Genomic DNA, 20,910 nt, shown 5'->3' on the forward strand with positions numbered 1-20,910 from the left:
TTGTAGTTTTATTTTTTTTTCTTTTCACATGCCCCTTCGTTAACTTTTTGTTATACTATATACAAAAAATTTCAGATACTCCATCTATAGTTTATCGAATATTTACTTTAGTACCCGTTGGTTTTAACTTTTTTATTGATTTAATGAAAAAAATTACTAGCAGCGGATAATAAAAAAAGAAAAATAAAATCACAAGGTACAAAAGTGATACACTTTAAATTATAGAGTACAAAAGTCAGAAAGTACAAAACTACAGGGACAGTATTTGAATTTTTTCTAAACAATTGAAAATGCAGCAACCCCCCTCCACTAGACAATTTTCAAATTGGTCCCCCAGCTAAAGGATTTTAGTTTTTTAAAGCAACGCTATCTATTAGGATTTAGAACTAGCAATCGAACTCACTGTTCGCAAGCCAACTCAAATTCCGCTCAAAATTAGCTTGAATTCCGCTCAATTATTTCATAAATGATTCAAATACGAGCTGAAGTTTTTAACTTGAAATCTTAACGAGCTGAACGTGAGTTTGAATTAACTTGTTCATATTTGGCTCGATATAGTTACAAATTTATACTATTTGAATTGTTAGACCAATCCAAAATTAAAGATATTTGTATTTTGTGAATTTTAATTATTAGATTAAGATTTTATTTTTCTAAAAAAAAATCAGCAATTAAGGTTAAGAATTGGGGGAGGAGAAAGTTTAGGGGTAGAAGCGACAAATGAGCCGCTAGTGGGTGGTGTCCATTGGAAAAATTGGGTGACATGGATTTTGAACAAAACATAAGGATGCAAATGGAGGAAGAGAGAGAGAGAAGAGAAAGGCAGTAGAGGGAACAGAAATTAAAAAAAAAAAAAAAAGTTGGGTGAAGATAACAAATATTTTTTTGAATAAAATAATTAAAAAAATTTTAGCTGCCTGATATGAAAGTTGTAAGATGTACACTCCAGATTAAAATGTACAGCTAGCACTCCTCTTGTCGGAAAGATTGGGGACGTGATTTCTCGACTTCTCAAGTAATCTATTGTATCAAGTTGAAACTAACTACTATTTTTTATATTTCTGTCAATTTTTTCTTGTATCTATTAAATTGATCTATATATTAAAATCAGAAAAAGTTATACTTAAAATATTTTACTAGTTAAGTGACCTTTATATGCTAATGGATACGACAAGAAAAAAATTTAGATAAAAATATGCAGAATTTACTTGAACTATATACTATTTTGAGTCAGCTATCTAACTTTTCAAAATTTTGATTTTGCTATCTAATTTTTTAATTTGTTTAATTAAGTCGACCAACGGTACTTTGCCTGTAAAATTTAAATAAAATACTTATTTTAATAAATTTAAAATTGAGAGAATTGCATGTAATATACTAACTGAATCTGTAAAGATAAATAATATATTTATATTTTAAAATCAAAGTATTGTTGATTAATTCAAATCAAATAAAGTGAAAGATTGGTTCGGTAGAATCAAAATTTTGGAAGGTTAGATAGTCCAAGGTGCAAAGTTTGGGGGAGCCTTTTCTTAATGATAATAGTTTAGGAGCCTCAGTGCATTTTTATCCTGAACTAACTACAGGGGATTTGCAAAAAAAAACATAATTGAGTGGGACTCGGTAATTTTCACCTAAGAGGCTGGGCAACAAAAGCTTCTGTGATCGACAACACCNTTTTTATCCTGAACTAACTACAGGGGACCATTTGCAAAAAAAAACATAATTGAGTGGGACTCGGTAATTTTCACCTAAGAGGCTGGGCAACAATACCCACCGCGCCTCCCCCAAACCCCCCCTCGAAATCGATGGCTCACGCGCTCCGCGGCGGCGCCACCCTCCGCCGCCTCCTCCGCCTCCCCCGTGGCGGCGCCGCCTCCGCCGCCGCCGCAGCCGACGCAGAGGAGCGCATCACCAACCCCGTCCTCTTCGCCTCCCATGGCCTCAGGTATCGCAAGCTCGAGGTCATCCTCACCACGGTAAGACCCACTCCATCGATCTCCACCACCAACCAATCTCTCCCTCCTCCATTTCGTTCCCGTTTTGATCCGTTTCGATCCGATTCTTGTAGACGATCGACAAGTTGGGAAGAGCCGGGGAGACGGTGAAGGTGGCGCCGGGCCATTTCCGCAACCACTTGATGCCTAAGCTCCTAGCGGTGCCCAACATTGAGAAGTACGCTTTCCTCATCCGGGAGCAGCGCAAGGTTCGAATGCGACACCCCTTTTTGTATTCTTACTCTTTCGGTTCTCGTCGCGCGGCGGATGTTCGATGGAATGTCCAATAGAGTTTTGTTTGAAATTTTAGTCTTTTCTTGTTGTATAAGATGATACATTACAAATTTTGTCAGCAATTCACAATCACGGAACTTCAAATTGTGTTTCAAACTTTAATTGTTGTTCAAATTGGATCACTCTTCAAACTCCTTTAATTTCCTATAATGATTCAGCTTCCAAGTAATATGTGACGACTACTTGCCAGCTGATTTAGTTGTCATGTTATCTAAAAGCTATTACCTTTTTTAGTTATGGCATTGTTCCGAAGAGGAGATTTGATAACTGAGTCAGCAGCCATGTCAGCTCAAGAGATGAATTAGATGTATTGTCATCTCTAAGAGATGATGTGGTAGGTGTCATCTCTAAAGGCGTGTTTGGTTTGAATGATTTGGGGGCTTGAAATAGAAATTGGGACATGATGATATGTTCTATTCCTATTGTCGGTGTTTGGTTTGAAGGATTGGCATTTTGAGTCCTACCATGGAGGTGGGATTCAAGTTTGATTCCGGAAGGGAGTGAGAAAAGAGCTTTTTTTCACTTACAATTATTTAAATTCAAATATTAATCTATTTTTAATTTTAGAAGTAATTATAATTTTAAATTTGAATTTCAATTATGGATTGACAATTTAATTTTTAATTTCTTAAGTTCAAATTTAAGTTCTAATATAAATTTGATATTTGATATAGTTCTAAATTTAAATTTTGATGTTGAACTTGACTTTGAAATGTGAATTCAAATTTTAAGTTCAAATTGTGAGTTCAAATTTGATTAAAAATTTGATTTCGGAATTGGTTAGTAACTTTAATATTTAACTATAGTTATATTTTTTGAAGTTCAATTTGAACATGATTCTGATTCCTCTTATGAGCCAAATAAATTATGAGTTTTCATCATTCCATTTTTTATTCTGATCCATTCCCATTCCTATTCTGATTTCAATTCCCAAATATGCCCTAAGAGATGATGGGGTAGCTGAATTAGCGTCTACTTTGTCATATTGTTAGAAGAACTATTCAAAGTCTAATAAAATGATATTCCATTATGATGCAGGACAGGTCAAACCTGTCCTACCAGTAAATACTCCTTAGATGTGGTAGGAAAAATATTTTGCAGAGACAAAATTAAACAAGCAATAAAAATTGTTCAGATAGGAGATTGTACCATACGACATCCAGCGAATGCATGATTAAACTATTGCGATTAGTCCAGATCATCCACAATCTATTTGCAACATCCTCCTAATCATGCTTGTAAATACCGCGTAATCGAATTTCGCCCAACAATAATAATCAAATATCTTGCAAGATCAAAGAGACTAAAATTTTTCTGAAATTTAGGACGATAAAAAAAACAAGTCTACGAATTTTTCCGAGAAAGAAAAAATAGAAATCAAAATATTCTATCGACCAAGCTCTTATAACCAACGTGAGTCTCTAGTTAAGATTTTTTCGATTATTTTTCTTACTTTATTAATTTTCTTTTCGAACGTTCTTTTCTTTAAAAAAAAAAAAAAACAGAGTAAATCAAGAATAATCTTCAGATCCATATAGCGGGTTCGGGTGCCAACTTGCGCCGCCTTCGTTGATAGACCTGAAACTCGGGCGATGAGACGGGTCGGGTTCGGTCTGCATCACATTACCTTTAATGATGATAATCCTTAGAGCAGGATATCAGTTGTTTTGATAATTAAATGCATTCTTTTGGAGAGTTACTTCCTGTTCCTGCTTCATGTACAATTATTTATTTTAATCAATAGAAGTAGCACAATTACTATCACACTCATTTACAACATGGTACTTTGTTTAAACAGCTTTATCAACGTGAGGAAGAGGAAGCGGGAAAAGAAGCTCAAATGGCCGATGATGCTTCCCTGGTAAGTTGCATTCTTTATTTCTGTTTCCATCATCTGCCAGAATGTAAAACAGCTTAAGGCCATATGAATTGGTCTCTTCCATTCCTAAATGTATGTATTACTTATGCTTTACTTATGCTAGTATACGGTGTTGTGTAAGGTTTTCAGTTTTCCTTACTTGGTGTAAACTTGGTCATTTCATCATCACATTATGACAAAGTCAAAGTTCTGCTAAGGCTGTGTGCCATCGTCAAAGTTGTATCAGTACAGGCAAATGTTACACATCTTTCTTTTCTCTTCTATTTTGACTCTTATGGAATAATGCTTGTAGATATGATCGGAGGAGAGCTTATGTAGTGCATCAGTGACAGATATATATTTTTTTACGAGGATATTTATTACAATTTGTTGTTTTAATTACCAATATTTCTGTAATCTGGGATTATATGTTTTGTTGCGGTAGTACATAACTTGTTTCTAGAAGGAATTCTCTTTTCTACATCTAATTTTCCATGAGAGTTAGTGATGTTCCAGTTTGAGTTGGAAGGAATACAATTCTCTACCTCCATGAGAGTTGCACTATAATTTGATCATGTTTCCTTTCTTTTGTTGCTCACTTTCCTCGCTCACAGGACATGGAATAACATAAAATGGAAATGCCATTTAACCATACTTCAAAAATTTGCATATTCTCAATAGAAGTAAATAGAAGTATGGAGGTATGAGTAGAGGTATGAATAGAGGTATGATATTATCATGCAAGCAAACATAGGTATCAAAATGATCATGTGTCGTACTACTGCCCTTTCTTTGGAAAGTGATATATCAACTTGACAATGTAGAAGACTTACTGTAAACAAGTCCTCCGACTGATCTTTGAAATGCTTAATGTAATGCCAGAATCACTGCTATCTGGTCTAGGATTAAAGTACATAGGAATTTTACCAATCCAAAATACTAAGGTCATATACACCAAAATTGGTATAACAATTAATTTTGTTAAGAGTGGATTAAGTTTAGATGTAAAATAAGCAGGGAAAGTAAGGAGGAGTTGAAGGAGACAATGTAGTACGTAAAACGGAAGTGTTTGATTGAACAAAAAATAGCTGATGAGCTAGTTAAGTACTCAAGTAAGAAAGATCTATTTTATCTAAAATGTTTTGTTCTATTGTTTTATCTGTTGGTGGCATTGCTCTCTTAAATACTCTGCACATTCATCTGAGTATGAATTGAAGTCCTTTAGAGGTTCAAAATATGGTTGAACCCTGGGCAAATTGCAGAAAAGTAGATTAGCTGGTCTTTGGGCCTTAGGGTGTGGTTTCAAAATGTAAGTTACAGTGTTGTTTCTGTACTCATTACTGGGTGGATTTGAGAAAATGTCAAGTTTTAGGAGAATTAAGCTATTACCAATGACCTTGGTGGAAGCACGGAGTACATATTTGAAGAGATCTTTAATATTTGTATTTGCCTAAATATTACATAAATGATGCCAAGGAACTGAAGTATCCCTGTGCAAAACTAATTTAGCGTATTGTACGATTTACGTCATGTGTGCTTCCTATTGCATTTTTCTTACATTTATTGGATGTATTCATACTCTATTGTAGCTAGTCAAATTCTAATGTGCTTTTCATTTGTCTGAAACAGCAACAGGAACTTAAAATGAAAGAATATCAGATGGCAGCAAAGCGTCTTGATAATGCCCTCTTGGTGAGTAAAAATTTGGTTGTTGTGTACTTTTCTGATGCATTATGTTTCAGTCTACAGAATATTTATTGTGAATGTTTGCTAGCATCATTTCAATAAAGAAATGGTGTTAATTACTTGATTTTGCTTGACGTGCAATTGATTCTTCTTTGACATGTGGCGGTGTCAACAGCTCATAATTAGTTGAAGATTTTTCCATTTCTCTGAATTGAGAAACTCTATGTATTCTTTCGTGGATTGGAGGATTTCAAAAACAGTAGATTAAATTTTTTTCTTTATTCAGCTAACTTTGGCAATTTTCCTTTTTTGATTCTTTCAGTGGTTCATTTAACAAAAGCAGGATTATTGTGGTATTAGTTTTTAGCAATGAAAACGGAAGAGAGAATCTCAATTAGTATATAATGCTATATAATGTCAAGATTACCGAGGAGAGGGTGCAAGTTTCTGTACTATGCATTTGAAAACCGGCACCTTTTCTAATATATTCTGTCTACTTTTCATGTTCTCTTTTGATATATGATAATTTGTAAGAGGAACATTCTGTTTCTGGTAAATGTGATATTTTTTCTATCTCAACAGTGCTAATTGATTTTACCATCATTTTAATCTTTGAACGGAAACTAAAATAACAGTTTCCAAGTTGCATATATATATATATGTATAATGATGCTTCCAATCAACCTATGGACGATGATAATTTTTATATTTACTCTCCTACAAAGGACAATGAAAAAATCGTAATGCATGGAATTCCTACTGTTTCATTTGCTGATCAAACTTTGAAATATTGTCTTGATGTACTACCGGCTTCTATACATATGGCTATGACTGTAACTCCTGTAAAATATCACCATAGGTTTTGAGGAGGTTCATCAAGGTTGATAACGAATTGCGTTCACCGGTGACAAAGGATGAAATTGTCGAGGAGGTACTTTTCTATTTCCAACCATTTTTCTAAATTTTCTTTTAATCCCATCTGAAAAGAAAATAATTCATGGATTTTCTTTGCGATGGTATGTTCTTGTAAACCACTGATAACTCTTTTGAGCGATCAAACATCTCAGTATGTTTTTCGTTGCTGAACCTGGACTAAAATATTTATCTTAGGCCTCTGTTTGTTGCATCTGTTTCATGCTTCTTCAAATCTAATGCCTTTTCTGTGAAACTTCACTCTGCTAATTTTATTTTCTGCACAAATTTGTCTAGAGTTGAAACTCTCTTTTCTCCTTTTGCTAATCTCTCTCTCTCTCTCTCTCTCTCTCTCTCTCTCGCATACACACACACAGGTGGCTAGGCAACTTTGTATCAATATCCACCCAGATAACCTCCACCTACCGTCGCCGCTGACGTCGCTGGGAGAGTACGAGGTGCCGCTCCGTTTGCCGAAGGATATTCCGCGACCAGAGGGAAGGCTTCAATGGACTTTGAATATTAAGATCCGCAGGAAATGACGTAATTTGTAATCACAGCTTCGGAAATTCAACTATGCTTTCTATGCCAGTTTTATTATTAGTTTGGAAACTGTTACAGTTAGTTGTCTCAAGCCTCAGTTGAGATGATCTTACAAGATTAAGTCAAATGGAAAGATGCAGAGCAGGTCAGTTGATTTTATGTTGTAATTTTGGTGCTAATTTTTGACATTATCCTGTCATGCTTTTGGCAATTTCTAATTTGTTTCCCTCAAGTTCCCTGCTGTTTCATTCTTTATTATCTATTTTTTGTGGAATTCTCATTTTTTGGGGTTAAAAAAAAAACAGGGGATGCTTGGATTTCACTCTGTTGTTAAGATTCATGTGGGTGGAATCCCACAGCTATTGTAAATATTTAGAAATCAGAGTTTATAATTTTTTAATATTAATGATAAAAATAGATGGGGCTCGACTTATCATGCAACTTTTGACCCAGTCATTGATATTATAAAGGACAAAATAGAAAATAGTAATTAAAGTATTTTTTTTCCTACTGCAGTAATATATTTGTAAAAAAATTATAAACTCTGATTTCTAAATATTTACAATAGCTGTGGGATTCCACCCACATGAATCTTAACAACAGAGTGAAATCCAAGCATCCCCTGTTTTTTTTTTAACCCCAAAAAATGAGAATTCCACAAAAAATAGATAATAAAGAATGAAACAGCAGGGAACTTGAGGGAAACAAATTAGAAATTGCCAAAAGCATGACAGGATAATGTCAAAAATTAGCACCAAAATTACAACNATTTTATTTCAAAATATGAAATTACCATTTTAAACTTAATTTGTTCACTTTTTGTTTAAAAATCAAACTTTTTTCACTTATTTTTTGATATTTATACTAAAACTATCAACTATAGGTCATTTAAGTAAATCCTTGAAGTTTTTATTAATTTTCTTTTTTGAAATAAAATAAAATGTGGAATCAAGCATAACGAAACCTTCTAAGGGGCAAAAATTAAGCTCCTTATTTTTAATCATACCCAAAAAAAAAAAAAATTATACTGATCGGATATCTTTTTTGACACTTGGGTGTGTTTGATTCGAAGCCGGAATCGATATCGGAATCGGAATGACAAGCGGGAACCGCAATTAGAATAATCTATTATCTGATTCTGGTTGGTTCGTCATCTAAATCGGAATCGGTTCCCAATATGAGTGTTTGGTTTAAATAAATATAAAAAACGTAATCAAATTAATATGTCAATATATTTTTATAATATATTAGCTTAAATTCAAACTAAAAATTAAATATTAAAAATTTATATCAAAATTTTAAATATATTTTTAAAAAATAAAATTTAAATTGAACAGATAATTTAAAATAAAAAACTAAATTTAATTTTATTCAAATTCAAATTTAAAATTATAATTATAATTTTAATTTGAATGTATAAATTTAATTTAAATTTTAAATAAAATTCGAATAAAATTTTAGATTTTAAATTAAAATTAAAATTAAAATTAAAATTAAAATTAAATTTAAATTTAAATTTATAAATTAGATTTGAAATGCATGATTGAATTTTAATTTTAAATTTAAATTCAAACTTAAATTTATAAATATAATTTTTAAACTTAAACTTATATTTTAATTAAAAAATAAACTTAAAAAATTAAATTTAATCCAAACAAGTCTATTCCGTCAGGATTTAATTTTCAATTCGACCTCCTAAATCGGATTGAAAAAAAGGATAACCAGGAGGATTCCTATTCACCCAAAAATTAAAATCAGAATGAAAAATCCTGCATACTAAATACGGACAAACAAATTCATCTATTCCGATTCTAATTTCATAGTAAAAAATAAAAAAAATGGGTGAACCAAACACACCCTATAATTGGAAAAATTTTAGAATACAACGGGTGTATTGGTGACGTGGCGTAACAAATTAATCAAATATTTTTCTTTTAGAGATATATGTCCAATCATGATTGTAAAAAAATATTTGTATTATACTTTTAGTTGAAAAGAAGAAATATAATTGATTTGTTATTGATGATATAGTGTAAGTGTGATAGTGTAGAATTCCTCCTATAACTGAGGGCTCTTCTTAAACTTTTCACCCACAATTTTCTTTTACAAAAGAAAATATAAAATATCCCTTTGTACTCTCCGAAACGAGATAACTCCCCTTCTCCGGTTCTCCCTCCACCTCTCTCTACGACTCTACCCCACTCCACATTATTATATATATGTGTATGTACGTATATATAGGATGGGACTTTTTTCGAAAATAACTCTGTGAAATTTTATATTTGTCAAACTAGCTCTGTGAAATTTTTATTTGTGAAACTAATCCTCCTCTCGTCACGTGGGCGCCACGTCAGGGATTCCTCAAAAAGACGGTGAATCGTTCACCGTCTTTGATATTTATTGTGAAGGCGGTGAATGGTTCACCGTCTTCATAAGGCTGTGAATCATTCACCGTCTTTAGTACAAATCCCTACTCTGCGCAAATCTTTCAAAGTCCATAATATGGTGTCCTTGATAAGACGGTGAATCGTTCCCCGTCTTCTCGAGGGCACAGAAATGACGGACTTGAGAGGACGGAAAGGGGAAAGGGCAGAAAGAAAAATTTTGCACTAAAGGCGGTGAATGGTTTACCGTCTTCTAAAGGCGGTGAACCATTCACCGCTTTTACAACAAAAATTACAAAGACGGTGAACGATTCACCGTCTTTTTGAGAAATCCCTGACGTGGTGCCCACGTGGCGAAAGGAGGGTTAGTTTTACAAGTAAAATTTTGGTAGGATTATTTCGCCAAAATTGAATTTCTGGAGGGTCATTTTATAAAAAAGCCCTATATATACCCTCAATTAACCCATATATATATATATATATATATATCATATATCATATATATAATATAAATATATAATGGCGCGGGTGTGAATACCCTCGCTGTGGCACCACCTCCACCCATGGCGATGGCGCGCCTCGAGCCCCTCCGCCTCCTCCTCCGCCTACCCCCGCGCCGCCGCTCCCGCCTCTTCGCCGCCGCCTTCGTCCCCTCCGCGGCCGCCTCGGCGGATCCCGACGACCCCCTCAAGGTACTCTCTGCACCACCCCCCTCCGTCAATTTCGTGCGATTTTGCTCCGATCGGGGTTTGATCGGTTGTTTCTAGGGTTTGGAGGCGGCGGGGGTGGAGCAGAAGGAAGGGAAGCAAGGGGGGCAGCTGCGGAAGAGAGTGATCTTCGGGCTTGGGATAGGGTTCGGCGCCGGAGGGATCGTGGTGGCCGGGGGTTGGGTGTTTACGGTGGCGATTGCCGCCGTGGTGCTCGCCGGGGCCAGGGAGTACTTTGGGCTGGTTAGGAGTGGGGGGATTACCGCGGGGATGACTCCGCCGCCGAGATACGTTTCGAGGGTTTGCTCTGTTATCTGCGCTCTCATGCCCATACTTACACTGTGAGTCCCCTGCTTTAAATTTGAGAAGAAGAAGAAAAGAAAAAAAAGATAGAAGAAAAATTAACGAGGAATGCTTGCAAACAACTTAGGTGAATAAATGATCTATAGAAGCTAAAGGACTATGGAAGTGACAAAATTCGGCTCTAGGTTTTATTTTCAGTGTATTTTTGAAATGATTCTATTCTTGAATTGAAGTTGTCGACACAATCGAACACCATTTTGCTGTTTTGATAGATTGAAACCTTACTTTCTTGCATATATATGTGAAAAACCCATATACATGAATTTTTTTACCTTGCTAGCTTGTTAGATTTGGGTTTGAGTCGATTTTAGATTCAAACCCTGCTTGATGAATGCCAATGTACTATTTTGTAGGATCCACATGGGAGACATTGAGGCAGGCATTGCTCGTCTTTAGTATATATTGTTGGGTGCAACTTTTGGGATCCAACCCAACCCTTTCTAGGTTTAGGTTTAGTTGTTTGCTAAATGGGGTCATTGCTTACCTTTAATATGTTTGCATTGCCTTGTACCTAATTATTTGTATTTCAATGGATTATACAGGCCTAATTGAACAGCTTCGGATTACATCAGAAAAACCCAACACGACCTTACCAAATTTTCTCATATATTCTACATTTTGTTAAAGACTTTTCAATCAAATTTGTAGTTTTAATTTACGAATAGAAGTTGCAAGTATATACTTATATACTGCATTTTTAGGCAAGAAAAAGAAAAACTAGTACATAGCCTGATACGGCCTGTGCTGAAGAAGTGGACCCTTATTTATGCAGTACTTTGCAGTAATCTGCATATATTTGTCTAAGAAGTCACATTTGGCTGGTTCAGGTCATACAATATAGATTGTTGTCTATTCTGAATGCTGAAAGCCCGAAATTTTGCCTCTTATTGAGTTTTGCATTCACCCTCAAGGACTTTTAGCTCTTGTGAAACTATAGTATCATGATACTATTCAGTGCTGTTAATCATACTTTTGCCTTATGGTTCTCATGGCTCTCATGGATTTTAGTATATTCTTAATAAGTTGTGTGATTTCTGTCTAATGTTTTTGTTGAATGACCAGGTATTTTGGACACATGGATGTTTCAGTAACATCCTCAGCTTTTATTGTTGCAATTGCATTGATTTTACAGAGAGGAAATCCACGTTTTGCACAGCTGAGTAGTGCTGTGTTTGGACTTTTCTACTGTGGTTATCTTCCTTGTTTCTGGGTTAAACTGCGCTGTGGATTGACTGCTCCTGCACTGAACACTAGTATGTGCCTCATTTCCATTTCTAATAATGCATCAATCATTTTTATTTTTATGTTTGATAACTGTATGAGCTATGTGATGGCCTAAATGAAGCTGTCAATGGTTTGATCTGGAAATTGCATTTTGTTTCTAAAGAGTCTTCTGTGCACTTCATAAGGGATTGTTTCTTTAGCAGTCTTATTATTATAAATCTGTCAATTTGAATTAGATTGCTTTTCACTCAATGCTATTAGGTGAAATTGTTCCATCCTGAATTAGATTCCGAATTGTCCGAGTTTCAACTTTTCATCGATTTAGTTGTTTTCTTCAAAACTGATTGAATCGTCTCTTAGCCATCAAAACAGGTTGAACCGTCCTGATTCAGGGTGAGCTGATCACCTTTGAGAATTAAGCGAAGTTTGAGTATGTATTACACTTAAGAACTGTAGTGTCATGTATCTAGGCCTAACATTTGTTTATCATTGTACTTATTGAAACTAACATATTTTTTTGCTTTTTAACTTTTTAACTTTTATTTCTGCTGAAAGACTACTTATATTTGCATTAACTTTTAATGACCACTAGTGTGCAAAATGGTTTCTAATCGTCTGAAGTGGAGGATTTAATCTTTTTTTTTTTTTTTGACAAAACTAAACCTCTTAAAAATCTGCTCAAAAAATAATATACACGTTCCATTTTCATCTCTAACGCTGGTAGATTATTATAACTTCCTGCATATTTGAGCTCAGCCAGTTAATTTAAATTGGGCAAGTTTAATTTTCTGTTCAATAGGCACATTATTGTTGTTAACATACTGCTTAATATTGGTAACCTAACAATCCTTTTGATAATAGCATACTGTCTAGTTTCTCAATATAAATATCAGTTCTTTATCCTTCTATTATAGAAGTTTACTTATTTTATAGCATTTTCATACTGCACCTTTTCTTGAATCCAAGTTCTCTAGTTATGCGTTATTCAATAGGCCATGGACATCTCTATGGGCCCTTTTTGCCTAACTGGAGTTTCTGTTGTTCATTGATAATACATTCACACATAATAATTCTTATGTAGCTCTAGGCATTAGAAAAGATTGGCTAATATTTTTCTTTATTTCCAATACCTTCTTGTTAGCCATAAGATAAGATGGTTGGTGTGATTGTATTTTTGGACCAGGAATGCAAAAAGAGAATTGATCATTTTTATCAGGCTTTGATGCACTTATGAGAAAAACCTCATTAGGATCCATAAACATAAATCACTGTAATCGGTATCTAATTCTATTTCTCTGTGGTTTATCATCTTCTTAGTTCTCAAAAGCTGTCTGCATTCAATTAGATCTCTTTCAGTTGCTTTGTTGAGTGCAAAATGTTCTAATATATGGCAAACTGCTATTCAATATGTGGATTTGTTCAGTGAAAGAAAAAGTGTCGTGCCTTCTCTATGTATATTTGTTTTGCCCTACAACTATTTTAATATTTAAGAAGCATTTTATTCTTTGAATGCATATGCTTAACTGTTATATTATGTAACTTCTTAAATTAGCTTTTATTTTTTGCAATTTACTGACATATTCAAAAGTGAATTCCTGCAGAATTAGGACGCCATTGGCCAGTACTTCTTGGTGGGCAAGCTCATTGGACAGTGGGGCTGGTTGCAACCTTGATATCAATCAGCAGCATAATTGCCGCAGACACATTTGCTTTTCTAGGTGGAAGGGTATACTTTCAAATATTTGATTGCCCAGATTTTTGTTTACAATGAGGTCCTTTTTTTTTAACTTGTTAGCTCTTTGTAAGCATTTTTTTTCCCTCTTGATTGATATATCTTAGGGCATGTTCTTTTGGAAGGATTTGAGGCTTGGAATGAGAATCAGAATGAGCCATTTCTGTTGTTGGTGTTTGGTTGGAGGGATTAGCATTCCGATACCCATTCCGGTGGGAATTGGATCCCTCCAAAATGACTCATTTTGGAGGTGGGAGTCAATTTTGATTCTGGGAGGGATTGAGGAAAGAAATCATTTTTTTTCAATAATAATTATTTAAATTCATATATATATATATATATATATATATATATAAATGTAAATTTAGATTAATTGAAAATTTAAATTTCAATATAAATTTGATATTTGAATTTAGATATAGTTTTACATTTTGACTTTGAACTTAAATTTAAATTTATTACGAATCCCAATTTGAATTTAAATTTTGATTATGAATTTAGATAGTATATTAAATTTTTCTTAACCAAATAATAATAAGTTGACTCTGATTCCAAATCCTATTGCGAATCAAACAAATTAAGAGATTCATCATTCCGTTTTCCATTCCAGTCCATTCCGATCCTATTCTGATTTTGATTCCCATTTTGAACCAAACATGCCCTTACTCTTGATTTTTTTGTTGTTTGCAATCAATATGAATACTTCACCTTTCACAGATTGTCTTACTGTGCTGTTGGATATAGAAAATATAAGATGCATTCATAGAAACTGAACTCACAAATGTTTTATCTATTATCATCATAGTTTTCCATAGATATTATTGTTTTATTGATCTGAATTTCTAGAATAAGGTGATGGCTTGTATTATGAGAGCATATTTCCATAAAATATGTTTTCTCATAGAATATTTTTTTACAGAATTTTGGTGTAAATTTCCATTCAGTGACTTCTGTCACATACAACGGTGTTATGCCATGTGGTTCAGAAGCGTGCTGAAACTTGGTAGCATAGCAGTTTTGGAGATGGATTATTGAAAACAAGAAAATAATTAAATATAAGTCTTAATCATAATGATAAAAACTGTAAAGAGCTTGCACCCATTATAATTTTCTTCTTTAAGGCCTAAAGATATTTTTATTGGGTTGTTCCTGAATAGCATGGGCAGGAAATGGTGCAGGTAAAGGTAGCTTTCCAATTGATAGGTATTGTTGGATTCCTTCCAAGTCCCTTACTCATTTTGTAGATGACTGATACTGATTTATGTAGAAATCTTCTTGAAATATTTCAGTTCTTTCCTGGAGTGTACTCTACTGTAAGTGATGTTGACGTTGGGATTATTTATTTTTTGTGGTTATCCATTTGATAATTAAAGGTCTTGATGTTATTGTTAAAAGGAAATATCTTAACATTTATTCTTGAGTAGGTAGACTTAGAAGTTGCTTATCTTGAAAAACTAGGACATCTGAAGAGCAATAAGGGTTTCTTTTACCCTCCAAGTGACAGCTAATCAATCCTTAATCAGAAGTCAATTAGGGGTTAAAATGATTCTTTATGTACAATACTCACTTGCAGTTGCCTGCAGAACTCAACTTCTCATGGCAAACATGGTACCTGTTTGGCATGTAAAAACTGTGGTGATTATTGTTACCTTAGAATGCATTACTTCACAAATCTAGAAAAGTACACCTTACGTAACCATTAAAACAGGTTGGTTCTGTTTATGAGATGTCTTTTGTGTTGTTGTTGTTGCGATAGTCTCATTTCTATCGTGCAAAAATATCATAATCTCAAATTATTATGAGAGTTTCTGTGGCATGCAACTTATAAAATTGTGAAGTACAACTTCTGTTATCTTGAAATCCAAACTCCTTTTGTCATCTTGTATTACTTACCATTGAAATGAAGGAAAACTTACATTCCTTGTGTCATTTTAATTGGATTTCTTTTGTCCATCAGCTCTTGGATCAGTACGATAATCATGACATGATTTCTTCACCTTTCAGGCATTTGGCCGTACACCGCTGACCAATATTAGTCCAAAGAAGACCTTAGAGGGAGCTTTTGCTGGTCTAACTGGCTGTATAATCATCACAGTGCTACTATCAAAGATTTTATCGTGGCCAACATCCTTGATTAGGTACTCATCAGGAAACAGTATGATATTTCTAATGTTATCAACAACTAGTTGACTACTTAAATTGTAAATTCTTCTTATCATGCCGTGGTCAAGTTCCCTTAATCTTAGTTTCTATGCAGGCACATTAGTTCTAAAGTCATTTATTTCTTGAAAGTTGTCATGATCTCCTCACTGCTTTTAGTTCAGTTATTCATGCAATAGATATCTTCCTTTATTCCAAACATAATACATTTTATGTACTTTGCCTTGTCATTTTGTTGCGTATGTTATCTTTTTAATTTCTTCAGCTCATTTTCAGCTACAGAAAGTACTTGCAGTGCATTGCTAGTAATCAGTTAGAACACGCTTTGATCACTTTATGCTGCAACAACTTGAATATACTTGGATTATATATTGCCTTCCTTTTTCTTCCTACTGTTTTCTGTAGTTCTATCAATTTTCCATGTGACACAAGACCCCTGGAGTTCATTCCCTCCATCAAAAGTGAAATGGCCTTTCCCCTTTTCTAGTTTATCATCATCTTTAGCGTCATGTTGCAAAATAAGGCCGGTGGCCACAATATTATTGATCTCGTAGGTTATTGTGTATCATATGTTGTCAAATAGCTATGTTCCTGGAAGGTAATTCAATGAATGTTACTTATTTTACTTTCGAATGTTCATTGCAAATTACCCTTTCTATGACATTTTCTTGAAGCTTCACTGATTTAGAGATCTCTATATTGGAGACTTTTGGACATGTTCTTTTCCTTCTTTTTCCTTCTTGTCTAATCATGCTATTGACATCAGTGCAACAGCTTATGGAGTTCTAAATTTCGTTGGTTCATTATTTGGGGACCTTATTGAGTCCATGATCAAGCGTGATGCTGGTGTTAAAGACTCCGGATCTCTCATACCTGGACATGGTAAACATTCTTTCCATCTGAACCTTCTTGTATTTGGTTATTTAAATTTGCTAATGGCTGTCTTGCTTTCATGTATATCATAAGTTTCGCAGCTTCAATTTTTTTTTTTAATTCAATTACCCATATGTTCTTGTACAATAAGAAATATTATAGATGTCACTGAGGAGTTTTGACTGAATGGCCCACGTAAATGAAAATTTGTTGGAATGCTTGTTTACTAGGCGAATCAACTGTAAAGATCTTTTGTTGTCTCTAGCATCATCTTTTGAAAGTTTTATACTGTAATGAGTCAAAGAGTTTTGAATTCTTAGGAAGCAATTAAGTATTAGCCTTTTACTAATGCGTATCTTTGAGTCAATGGAAGTGGTTAGTTTTTTTTCACTCTCAATAGACTATGGTGGGATATTAGTCTAAAATTGTCTAAATGGAGGAACACAGCTAGCTTGCAAATTGTATTTCTTTTGTCACCAAGTTGTACTTTATGAATTAAACTAATATGGAGAAAACTTAAGGTGATAGACAATGAAGTGAACTCCCTAGCTTACGTGTATGAGCAAGAGTTTTGAGTTTAGATATGCAGGCAACTCTCTTTGCCATGATTTTCTCCACATCATGCTGGGTTTTGTCTTCTTCTGCTGCGTTTTATTATCCTTTTGCATAGAAAGAAAGGACGGATACAATGTACAACTAATTTCTCATTGCACAGGGGGTATTCTTGATCGAGTGGACAGCTATGTTTTTACGGGGGCACTTTGCTACTCATTTGTGAAAATTGCCCTACCGCTTTTTGGTGTTTAAGCTCTATAGAGTTGATTTCGCGGTTATTCTCATATTATGTTCATGCTTGAGAATAGCAAAGTCGACCATAGCAAATTAATCATCCAAGAGACGCGCTTCTAGAGCAGGAATATGTGGAAAAGGGCCGCAGATTTAGCGGTGTACCTGCTCAAGGATATATCGCGTGACTAACTTGCAAAACCCGGTAGCTTCTTCGTCCATTATGTGTTCTGGTACACTCTCTCTCTCTCTCTCTCTATCTAATTGAATTGGGTTTTTAAGTATAACATGATATGCAAGCATACATCTAGGGACTAGATTCTTATATATCTTTTATTTTGTTGTTTGTTGGAGTAATTGAATATGAAATTTAGCTGATGTTTTCAAGGTTACCTGATGCGAACAGCGAGTATGTCGTCAGGAACATTGCTTAGTATTTTCCATTCTCACCTGACAATAAATGTATAGTCCTTTTCTCAGGGTCGGTTATTATTATTATTATTATTATTATTATTATTTTCTTCTCGGTATGCTTACGAGTCAGCAATTTGTTATTGACATTTTTGTTGTTGTTACATTAAAAACTTTGCTATAGAATTCAAGCAATCAATTCGACTGCGAAGAAGTAACATTCCCAAAACAGTGAAAAAAATAATTCTTGTGCATTTCAAAACTGCTTACCGTTGCTTAACTTCGACAGAGAAACCTTGTATAAGCAATTTGTCTAGTGATTTGTATTTTCTTTTTATTTTTTTTTATCTTTTCACCAGTAGGGGTTCTAGTGATTTGTCTTTTATTGTTGGGTTAATTGCATATGTGTCCCTATAAAACCATAAAAGTGTGTATTTATCCCTACATCCCTACAAAGTTATAGTTCTAAAACGTACGCCTCTATATAAAGTTTCATAGTTTTACAAATGTATCCCTTGACCTGTTAAAGTTGATTTTTCTTATTCAAACAATCTAGGTAGATATTTAATGTTATTTATTTTCGTATGTATGAAGTATACAGTAATACTGTAGAATTTATTATACTATTCTACTTGTTCGGTAATTCAATTTATCAAGCTTTAGTTTTTAATTTCAAAAGCAAAACGGAGTCCAAAACGCAATTTGTTTTCCCTCTCAAACTAAACAAGTGCGTGTCCGATTCTTTTGTTGTTTCAACTTCTTTTTTAGCATAGCCGTTGAAAAATAGCAAGTTTGGTTATTCTACAACAAGAATCAGAATTGCTATTCTAAGATTCAAAAGCAGTAGCTTTACTTTGATCTCTACGTAGTAAATAATTTGTTAAAAAAGGTTGTAGGCATATCTTAATTGAACTAGTGCTATTTACAGAATGTGTTTTTTTTATGAAAAAATATGTATTTTTCAATCGTACTTTTTTTATCTCACATGATTAGGGGTGTAATGTGTGCGGTGCCGGCGCACATTCACCCGGGCGGAACCGGGCGAGGGGTCGGCCCGGGCCGGCGATTTTAAAATTCGGGCTGAGCCATGCCGGGCCAAATTTTATGAATGCCCGCCTCAGCACGGCCCTCTTGCCCGGGCGGGACCGGGCCGGGCTCCACACCGACCCTTTAATATTTTAAATTTTTTCTTAAAAATATTATATAGTATTTAAAAAATAAAAAAAAATTAAAATGGTTTTCTTTTTGTAATATGTTAGCTAAAAAAATAAAGTTTATTAAAATATTTATAAAGTAATAAGTTTTTAAAATAATTTTAAATTTTTTTAAAATTTTGAAAGAACTCTTTTTAAAATATATTTAAAAAGGAGTGTTTTTTTTTTTTTTTTTTTAAAGAACTCATTTTTCATTAGGACCTGGATCCTTCTTTTCCTCACCCTGGGAGTTGGGAGCCAGGTTGGCTCCCAAGTGACAAGATCCAGCTTGGGGAGTTGGGCATGGGTCCCCAACTCCCCAAGGGCAGCAGGAGTCCAAGGCTGGCCGTTGGTCCAACTGTCTGCCCGGCACGGCACGGCACTGCAGAGGCGCACAACGGGTTGGGCTGATGTGCAGGCTGACAGGCGCAGTTGGAGTGGCCCAGCAAAGCCTGTGATGCCGGATTGGGCCGGCCCAACACGGGCTCTATAGTATCGGTGCCGTGCCTGGCCTAGCCCGTAGTCGTACAGGACCACTATCATTCTAATAGTACATTTTTTAATCCAAGAACAGATAAATTAATTGCACCAATGATTTGATGCTATTAATAGTTTAGTAGTTTAGTTCTACATATGCATATATTTTAGCAATACTATGCACCTATGCTATATATGTAAATCTTATACCCTATTGTCTCTTCATGGCTAGAATTTCTTTTCATTGTCTTTTTTTTTTTTCTTTTTTGCTAAAAGCTCAATAAGTCTTTTTAAGCTCTAGGATCCCAAGGGTGTAATTCCATGTGAGGTGTAAAGGCAGAATTTTCTTATTTTTTTTAAAAAAATGTACTTATTTTTTTACTAAAATACAAAAAATATTCCTGCAAATACTGTTTTTTACTTTTCCTCCTAATCTTTTAAAATCTATATTTTATTTCCTTAAAATTTCAGAAATATTTTTATAGGTTATGGCATTAACGAAGATGATGAAATAACTAAATTATTCTTACTTGTTTGATAAAAAAATAAATGTTTAATATATTTTCGTTATTTTTAAATGTATATTTTTTTATAAATTATATGAAATAGATAGAACATACACTAGAGGGTTGGATAAATCAAATTGAAATTTTAAGGGAATAGAATATATATTTTTTTTTAAAATCAGGAAGAAAAAATAAAAAATAAGTATTTATAAAAGATTTTTTATATTTTAACCTAATTTTTGTTGAATAAACTAAAAACTGTACTTAATTAATTATTTCATGAACACATGCTCCTGTAGGATATTTGTGAAAATGCCAAATTTGCAAGGATATTTGCATTCTAAGTATTTATACTCTCTCTCTCTCTCTCTCTCTCTCTCTCAGTGCACCCCTCACATTCAATTCTCAGTACTATCCCTATACAGGTCCTGCATATATATATATATATATATATATATATATATATATATATATATATATAGTTAATTATAAATATATTTCTATAAAATTTAACTTTCATATGTTGTCCTTACAAGAGTTATGTGTTTTCAAATATGTCCTACCGTTAGGATCCGTTAGAAAAAATTAGTTACCCATAGGTAAAATGCGTAACTCTAGTTAGTTAATGAGGTGAATTGCTTTTTTTACCTCTCTTCAATTAATAGTTAGAATTTTTGAAGGGACATATTTGTAATGGCAAAAATATCATTTCATTTATAAAATAAACAGTGTTTTAACGGTAATAAACCAGAGAGACATATTTGAAATATTAGGACTTTTGTAGGAACAATATATAAAAGTTAA

The 20,910-nt window shown here is 33.9% G+C and overlaps 2 protein-coding genes across 2 annotated transcripts; both read left to right on the forward strand.

The window, feature by feature from the left end:
* On the forward strand, positions 1,732-7,677 carry LOC109727046 (50S ribosomal protein L9). The gene is made up of 6 exons (XM_020256915.1): positions 1,732-1,979; positions 2,072-2,206; positions 4,090-4,152; positions 5,779-5,841; positions 6,695-6,766; positions 7,125-7,677. Exons 1-6 carry the CDS (start codon positions 1,809-1,811, stop codon positions 7,287-7,289), a joined length of 669 nt encoding a protein of 222 aa, XP_020112504.1. The 5' UTR covers positions 1,732-1,808; the 3' UTR covers positions 7,290-7,677.
* Positions 10,238-18,267, forward strand: LOC109727508 (phosphatidate cytidylyltransferase 4, chloroplastic-like). The gene is made up of 7 exons (XM_020257650.1): positions 10,238-10,366; positions 10,442-10,722; positions 11,807-11,997; positions 13,570-13,694; positions 15,705-15,838; positions 16,627-16,742; positions 17,449-18,267. The coding sequence occupies exons 1-7, from the start codon at positions 10,238-10,240 to the stop codon at positions 17,538-17,540; spliced, it is 1,068 nt and encodes a 355-aa protein (XP_020113239.1). The 3' UTR covers positions 17,541-18,267.

The sequence above is a fragment of the Ananas comosus genome, linkage group 22, assembly GCF_001540865.1.
Source record: "Ananas comosus cultivar F153 linkage group 22, ASM154086v1, whole genome shotgun sequence".
NCBI classification, from domain to species: domain Eukaryota; kingdom Viridiplantae; phylum Streptophyta; class Magnoliopsida; order Poales; family Bromeliaceae; genus Ananas; species Ananas comosus.

Excerpts from the sequence above, each read along its gene's own strand:
- LOC109727046 (XM_020256915.1), top strand. The coding sequence starts at position 1,809 with ATGGCTCACGCGCTCCGCGGCGGCGCCACCCTCCGCCGCCTCCTCCGC. Across the intron at positions 2,207-4,089 it reads TCATCCGGGAGCAGCGCAAG|CTTTATCAACGTGAGGAAGA; the intron begins GTTCGAATGCGA and ends TTGTTTAAACAG. Across the intron at positions 5,842-6,694 it reads GTCTTGATAATGCCCTCTTG|GTTTTGAGGAGGTTCATCAA; the intron begins GTGAGTAAAAAT and ends ATATCACCATAG.
- LOC109727508 (XM_020257650.1), top strand. The coding sequence starts at position 10,238 with ATGGCGATGGCGCGCCTCGAGCCCCTCCGCCTCCTCCTCCGCCTACCC. Across the intron at positions 13,695-15,704 it reads TTGCTTTTCTAGGTGGAAGG|GCATTTGGCCGTACACCGCT; the intron begins GTATACTTTCAA and ends TTCACCTTTCAG. Across the intron at positions 15,839-16,626 it reads TGGCCAACATCCTTGATTAG|TGCAACAGCTTATGGAGTTC; the intron begins GTACTCATCAGG and ends TATTGACATCAG.